This window comes from Nicotiana sylvestris, chromosome 6, assembly GCF_000393655.2.
Source record: "Nicotiana sylvestris chromosome 6, ASM39365v2, whole genome shotgun sequence".
Classification (NCBI taxonomy): domain Eukaryota; kingdom Viridiplantae; phylum Streptophyta; class Magnoliopsida; order Solanales; family Solanaceae; genus Nicotiana; species Nicotiana sylvestris.
This window is the reverse complement of record NC_091062.1, coordinates 95,293,854-95,302,300: the sequence shown is the minus strand read 5'-3', so window position 1 is coordinate 95,302,300 and position 8,447 is coordinate 95,293,854. Positions and strand designations below refer to the sequence as shown.

General features: G+C 36.0%; 1 protein-coding gene across 1 annotated transcript; it reads right to left on the bottom strand.

Moving 5' to 3' along the window:
* Positions 1-7,497: 7,497 nt before the first annotated feature.
* On the bottom strand, positions 7,498-7,895 carry LOC138870968 (uncharacterized). Its single transcript, XM_070148813.1, has 2 exons — positions 7,576-7,895; positions 7,498-7,516 (listed from the first exon to the last, which is right to left on the bottom strand). The coding sequence occupies exons 1-2, from the start codon at positions 7,893-7,895 to the stop codon at positions 7,498-7,500; spliced, it is 339 nt and encodes a 112-aa protein (XP_070004914.1).
* Positions 7,896-8,447: the final 552 nt, after the last annotated feature.

Here is an 8,447-nt window from a genome sequence, read left to right as displayed (position 1 = left end):
GTTACTCTCTATCCTAGTGTTTATATAAAATACTTTCATTACCCATCGGTCCTTAACTAGTGTAATCCCATCTTTTAAATATCCTGTGGAATAATCCTTTAAAATGGCTAAGTGTCGAACTAGTCGTACGACCCTCATGAGTGCTCGAATTTAGCCATATCCGGACTACTTGCCAGTGTGTTGCTTCCTAAATGCGACTTCGGCTTGGCCGACCCCAGGCCGTTATCCCTTAAGTAGACTTCTTTTGATCAGATTTTGACCCATACACCCTTCAGTATTTGAGGCGCTCCCGAGATCTGATCGACCCTCGAATTGTAAGTTTCCACGTTCTTGTCATTTGCCTCTATCTTTTTCTCACAGGATTCCACCCACTTTGTTAGTTCTTCGAGCATTTTCTTCACCTCAAAAGTTTCCCCGAGCCCGAACCCATCCGATTCCACGGTAATCTGCTCGTTTCATCAAGCGTTCTCTCTAACTTTCTCAGGCTCGATCCTGTTCTGGGCATGACTTTGGGTTTATAGCTGTGCTATTGCCGCGTGATGAGCTTGCACAATTTTGAAGATGAATCGCAAGCTGACTCCATCATCTTCTCCTACGGTTGCTTCTCGAGCTGAAAGCCGGGGTGCCCTGCTAATGCTATTTTCGGGGTCAGTGGGCAGGTTGATGTTGATGACAACCTATGAGTTAGCGCCAACTAGGTCAGCGATTGGGATACCATTTGGATCAACATGGGGTACGTCATTGCTGGGTATAACGTTATCATTTTTATCGTGGTGACCTGACTAGTTGTCAACGTTCAAGTGAGCAGAATGAGAATTTGACCTTTTTAAATTAACCTGAAATGAAACTTCAAAGAATAAGTGTAAAATTGGGTGTGTTATGGAGATTCGTATTAAATCACTACTATTATCCTTAGCCTCATGGTGGACCCAAACTATTTACCCTTAAAATGAGTAACAATTAAATTTGTATGCTGATGATAGGCTATAATTGCATATTTTAGTCACTTATTACACTCAAAGTTACTGCACTTTAATTGAGTTTGAGCTTTAATCGATAGTGTCTTGCACTAATTGTGTGTTTTATGCCTTGTAGAATTGATTCCGAGCTATGTAGATGTTATGGAATGTATTCAAGTTATTTAGAGCTTTGAAGTCTGGGTAAACGCCCAAGGAATTAAGCCGGGGTCGTATTCGGGGATCAACGGATGATAGAGCAACAAAACAAAGAATCGAGTAGGCATATTACGCACTGTATAGTAAAATACACATAACTGTTTTCTCAGAACTCCAGTTGAGCCCCACAATATGTGGCTGGAAAGCCAACGCAAAGAGCTACAACGTTTCTGTTTTACGTTTTTCCAAACTCCAAACAGAACAGGGTGAAACATGCGGTCGAAAATGCAACCACGGACCTAACGCGGCAGAAACAGTATACCTGCCATATACCGCGGTTGACCGCGGCCGCGGCAGTCCAGACATGAAATATTGTCCTTTTTCGTGTAGGAGAAGGTATAATTGTTTGGGTCCGACCCTACTTGGTATATATACATGGGAAAACAGTATTTTTAAGGGTTGGACACACTTTTGACATAAATATTAGACCTAAGGAGGCTAAGGAGACCGAGGATTCGACCTAAGGAGTCAAGAACACAATAGGAGCAAGGCGGGGATTTCTTCAACGAGTTTTTCCTTCCTCTTCCTATTTTTCATTGTTGGTTATGATTTTTAGTATTGTAGTTTTACATACTATTATGAATAGCTAAGTTGTTATCTAGGGTTTTGATAGAACCTTTTGTAGGATAAATTCTTGTTATGTTTTTATATAATTGAGCCGTTGGATTTCTCTACTTGTTCAACTATGTGTTTATTGTTGTTGATTGAATGGCCATCGATTAACTGTGCCTATTTATTATGTGTTGCTTGAGAAAGGATACATTTTTAGGTGATTGTTGAACAACTTCACTTCTAACGTATGTGAGAAATCAATACAGCAGGTTTAAAGGTAGGTTTAGAAATAACAAAGCCTTGACGTGGTCATAATGAGTGGTTAGATAAAGCCACCTAGCGTAGATCGAGAGAATATGTCTAGTAAATTATTGTAGTTGCTCGAGAGAGAATTACGACACCTAAAGTGCTCACATTCAGTAGAGAATACATTGGAAAAATTGTAGGGAACATAGCTAAAAGGATTTCGACAATTGGGAAAATCATAACTCTAGACCTCCTTAATTTAGTCTTCAACCCTTTGTCTCGTTAGTTGATAATTTTATCGTTTTCTAGTATTTGCTAGTTAATTAGTTAGAAATATAAATCTCAATCTTTATAATTTAGAAAATTGTTCAAACTTGTCTTTTTAGTGATATTAAACAGATATAGCTAAGCCTTAGTTCTCTGTGGGATTCGACTTCGGACTTTTAGACCGGATTATATTTGCAGCGACCGCTTATCCTTTTTAGGACTAGAGTTGGGCGTGATCATATGCCGTTTAAAGGATATGCGATTTAATTTAACATGAATGATCTACGAACGAAAAATAATTAAAGTAAAGTGAAACAAAAACGATCAAACCAAATGTGATGAACAATTGCGCTTGACGTTTAGTTGAACGTTGAAAATTGACCTCGGTCGAGCCCTCGAGACGAGCTCGGTTGCATCCTGATAAATAAGTGGCTGAAGAACACTTTGAACATATACTAGGGGAGTTTCAATCCTAGTACAAGTCTAAATAAGTTAAAAATCTCCTCTTCCCAGTAAATGTTGATTTGTAGTTGATACCAGGCGGGATTCACGCCGTAATATTGGGTTGATGGTGGATATTACGGGTCCCCGCTTATCATGCTTAACCGTCTTTCCCTTAGTCTTGAACCTTCACTCTGCTCGGACCCGATGTTCGGGCGTATCTGGTCCCAGGTGCACCATTCGTCCTCCCCGAGTTTAGAAATTTGGAACCCCTCGATTTTACTTGAGGTCATACCGAACCATGATTCCCTCTCGTTTCTTTATCAGGGTATCAAGAGTAACTTTATCCCTAATTTTACTCGCACACAGAATGCAAAGGCATTGGTTTTATGCTAGTTTAGATAGGAAGATGTGCTAAAATATATTTAGAGATATTATATAATATTTATTTTTTCTAATTTAAGATCTAAATTAGTTGTAGAATATTTATTTGAACTTTCATCAGAATGACGTCACAAATGCTAAGAAAAATGCTAGCGTAAACCGGTCGGCAAATCGCAACTCTATATAGTTAGCTTTGAGGTAGTAAGCTGTTTTGGTCATTTTACACCTTTATAATCCAGTAGAACTAAGGAGTTGATAAAATAGTAGAATCTTCCCAGCGATTACGTATTTTCATTCTTTTTTGCAATCTATTTGATTTCCTGAAAGTCTTAGCTTAGGCAATATAATCAATGTCTTTTAAAGTGTGACATAACTGAGAAAGCCATCTTCTTTCAACAGAGGGAAGCTGTTAAAGATAAAAATTTCAAGCTTGACATTTATGAGAAAAGCCAAGCTTACTTCTATTAGACATGCTGAATGAGTTAAAAACAGAAAAAAGAATTAAATGGCTTATAGAAAAATATTTGTCTATAGATATTTGTTCCAAACAATATTGCCTTATAACTGTTGTGACTATTGTGTTGGATGTGCGGACAAGTGAAGTCTTTTGAAAAAAAAAATATTTTGTTTTGATTCAAAACGGACAATATCACAATGTTAAAAGTATATGTGGGCTGGTTGAGCCCAACAGCTGGTATCAAAGCCCATATTCGGCAGAACGAATATGACAATGGATGAGGGATGGTGCGGGACTTGGTTTACTTACCTTTACGAGCTTGGAGACGCGCACACAAGAAGAACCTAGTTGCAAGCTTCAGCTGTCATAAATACTCTAACGATGTAGATGGCACAAAGTAAATCTCATAAATTGACTCGTGAATTGTGGTGACGGGCCACATAAAATTTGGTTCGAGAGGGAGACCAGTGAATCGTGGTAGTAGGTCATATGGAAATTAGTTCGAGGGGGAGATTGCTAGGTGTGCAAACAAAGTCTAATATTGGTAGTTGCAGAGATACAATTTTTTGTAAACCACTACACTTTAAAGCCCAATTATCATACGTAACTATAGTTTGCCTAATTACTATTCGTAGCTACTGTTCCATTGTTACCAGCTTGTTACGAATACAATCTATGTCAATTGTATTCGTTCGCGCACCAAATACAACGTGTATCAGCTATATTCATTTGCGTAATTGTATTCGTTCACATAATGAATGCAACATGTACTGTATTCGTTTGTGTAACGAATACAACCAAGTTGAAATATAATGGTGTATACAAAAGATACAACCAGTATTGACTGTATTTGTTACAACCAAGGCAAAATACAGAAATATAGTAAATAAAATGCTCTTGTTTGGAGTCAAACTCAAGACCTCTGCTTACTAAGCGGGTGCTCTACCAATTAAGCTATGAGAGCTTGTTGTTCTCATATTTTAGTTCAAAACCATTAATCTTTTGTTTCAATACTATAGGTGAATTTGCTGTGAAGTCAAATATAGCTAGGAATAGTAATTTTTGAAAGTATAGCTACGAATGATAAATACAATATAAATGTTTCTTGTGTCGCATAAATTTTTCTTGAAAAGATTGAGAATCTACATATAAATCTCTTAATGATGTGAGACTTTTTGGAAAGAATCGTAGGAGCTTGATCCCAAGCGAATAATATCATACCTTGTTAAGAGTGTCATTGGGTTGTTTTAGCTCAACATATAGTGAGAAGATAAAATGAGATGAAACTGTATATGAATTAACCATAATTAATTGATTAAAGTATAGGCCAAATACATATACAACCAATTCAACTTGGCACCATTTTTTATTTTGGAACTCTATCTCAACCTTGTTCCATTTTTGCCCTTCAACTGTATTTTATATGTTCCATTTTGGCCCTCCAACTCTATTTTTTATGTTTCACTTTAACACAAAAGTTGAAACCAGTGCAAAAAATATAGCGCGTGTGTATACACAAATTTGAAGTGTAATAAATATCCAATTAAATGTTGCCACTTGGTTTTTTCATCCATGTCAAATGGGTCAATACTAAAATACCTGAACTCGACCGTATTTGGGTAAAATTAAGTCCGCTTCTTATTTACACAAGAAAATGACTACACTGAAAATGAAATCCGAAAATGGTTCACTTATTTTGTCAAATTTACATCCATAAAAGCGCCGACCTGGATTTCTTGGTGTCCATGATACTTTCAGTTCAACTTGAAATCCACAAGAACAAATATTCATTCCATTATGAAATAATAATTTTCTTTGAGACATGAATTCAATTCAATCTTCAAGCTTAAATGAAATAAACCCACAAAAAAATCAGAATAAATAAACGAACGATAAAATTGCAAAAGTTTGAAATTTTCTGGATGGCCAGGTACGAAATCGGTAGATGAAAGCTTTGGAACTTTGAGAATGAAGATGCGGCAACAGTAGATGAGAAAATACAGTCGGTTCGAGTATTTTAGTATTGACCCATTTGACATGGATGAAAAAATCAGATGGCAATATTTAATTGGATATTTATTACACCTCAGATTTGTGTATACACACGCGCTATATTTTTTGCACTGGTTTAAGCTTTTGTGGTAAAGTGAAACATAAGAAATCGAGTTGGAGGGCCAAAATGAAATATATAAAATATTGTTGGAGGGCCAAAATAGAACAAGGTTGAGATGGAGTACCAAAATGAAATGAGTTTTATATGTATTGGCCTAAAGTATATGCAAACGTATGTCATTCACTTACTATTTTGATATAATTGGAGATAGAGTCCTAAAATGAAATGGGTTGTATATGTATTTGGCCTAAACTATATGTAAGCGTATGTCATTCACTTACTATTTTGATATAAATTAAATCATGGATTGTAATAATTTTTTCTGAGTCGAATGATTCCAAAAGTATATATGTGGTGTAACCTTGAAGGCTTGGAGAGTAGGAATGTGAACTGGTAACAGTTGGCATCTTGAATGCATGTGTTGTAATGTTAAACTTTGGGATGAATATTTGGTGTCAATACTAGTAGAGCAGCAAAAATGTTTTTATCACATTTGAGATATATATGTATGGTGATTGGTTGTCACAGCCTTCATAATATCGAAATAGAAACATTGTCATCGTTGTACAAAAAGTAGCACATGGGTTGAAACCATAAGGTACAATAGTGTGGTCCCTCTGCAGAAAATCTTGTTACCTTGAAGTAGTATGATTTGACAGTCCGAAAACCATACAGCCATTGTCTTCTTTTTGGAAGTTAATCCAGCAAGTCGGCATCCAATTTGGGAGCAAAATCCCCCTTTAAGCCCCTCCTAAATACACATAAATCTTGCTAATTTTGGACTTTTAAACAGACTCCCTAACCCCCACTTCCTTATCATTAATGACACTGATGGCTTACTTAGTATGCTTTTGATGATCATTTGTTTCCTTATATTTAAACTTTATGAATTTTTGATTCTATGATAGGGCCATCAATTGTTATTAACTAAATTTTAAATTTAATTTCTGCATAAATTTAATGATTTTTTTTAAAAATAAATATATAATTTGGACTAAAAGTGCTAGCTATGTTGGACTAAACTCGTAAACTACACTCTAACTTCGCCCATGCCACCAACCCGGCCCTTCCCCTTGCATATACTAATCGTGTAAAAGTTTCTTACACTGTTAGTGCAACTTAACGGATTACAATAAGTTGTTATTGTTCTATGTATTATTCAAGTTACCGTATTAAGCTTGATATGAAGAGTCTATCACTTGTTATATGTCAGTTTAATTTGATAATATGAAATTTTTTTGTATTGTCAATATACAGAACGTTAACGACAATAATTAGGAAAATGAAATGTTTTCTCTCTTTGAGAGTATGAAAGGTAGCATTGAAGTTGGAAGCTAGCAGTTCAAACCCATTGAATGTCTGTGAATGCAATTTGAGTCGATGATTGAAAAGGCAACAGACATTAGAAGATGCCTTACCATCTACCCACCAGCAACGTCCACATAAGTGTTTCTACTCATGTTTCATGTAAGGTGTCTGCTGCAGGAAATTCAATTCTGTGTCTCTCTTCCACTGTGCATTACTGTACATGTAGCCTTTATGGTGTTTTTTATTTTTATTTTTGAGCAAACAGGAAATATATATATTAAAGGTTAAAGAACATGCAGTACTTGAGATTCATAGTTAGTGTCACACAGGACACTTTGATTACCTAAGCTTGCTAAAGTTTTACAAGCATCATAAGATAAAAGTTTTCCAAAAACATATTGTTCTAGTAAATCACGTTCTACTAGAATTTTTGCTTCTGCTGGTGGATCCACAAAAACTTTCTTCTTCTTCCTGAGATCAGCAGTAGCCATCTGTGTTAGTTGGTGAGCTACCTTATTCCCTTGCCTGAACTCGTGCTGGATGATTACCTGCTTCTATTGGAGCATTAACAACCTGCATTTGTTGACAGTATTAGCATAAATATTATTACCTTGTTCGATTGACAGGATTACCTCCGTCGAATCTGTTTCAATTTGTAGAGGGAACAGCCCCAATTAAGGGTTGTTTTAAGTCCATCTAGTAGAGCTTTGATCTCAGCATGCAATGATCCACGTGCATGAGCTGATTTTGTATAGCCAACTATCCAATGGCCATTAGCATTTCTTATTACTCCACCCAGGCCATAAATTTGCATATTTTTGGGGAAACTTGCATCAATGTTTAATTTGAACAATCCCTTAGGGGGTCTATGCCATTTAACATTGATATGGATTTTTGGAGAAGGAAGAATACTCTTTTCAGTTAGGAGACGAAATTCAGTAGCCCTTTCCATGATGTGGTTAATGTTGATAGGGTGATTTGTATTGTTTTGGTTATTGCTATTCCTGTTTATCCAAATATGCCGGATAGCAAAAAGGAATAAGAGATTCCAATTTAAACAATTATTGTTTAACGGATAGTCAAATTTTTTAATTGGATTAACCAATGATCACCATCTTTCTTATAGGAGTTTTGCCATCCAAGGCTGTCCCAAAGTTGTTTGTTGGCTTGGCACTTGAAGAAAATATGGATTATGGATTTTTCTATATGATCTCTACATATAGGGCAGTGGGGGTCAATGTTTAGGCCAATTTTTGCTAGATATTGTCTACAAGGTATTCTGTTATGAAAGCATTGCCATAGGAAGAATTTGATTTTATTTGGGCATGCAAGGTCCCAAAACCATTTAAAATTGATTTCCCTGCCCTCATTAGTGTCCATGATAGCATAGTAAGTTTTGCTTGTAAAAAAGCCTTTCATATTTAGAGACCAAATATGGATGTCACAATTTGGTTTTTTAATATGGATTTTAACCTTTGATATGGTGTCCATGATTTCTTTGGGT

Bases quoted from the DNA above. Each gene is read 5' to 3' on its own strand.
- LOC138870968 (XM_070148813.1), bottom strand. From the start codon at position 7,895: ATGGAAAGGGCTACTGAATTTCGTCTCCTAACTGAAAAGAGTATTCTT.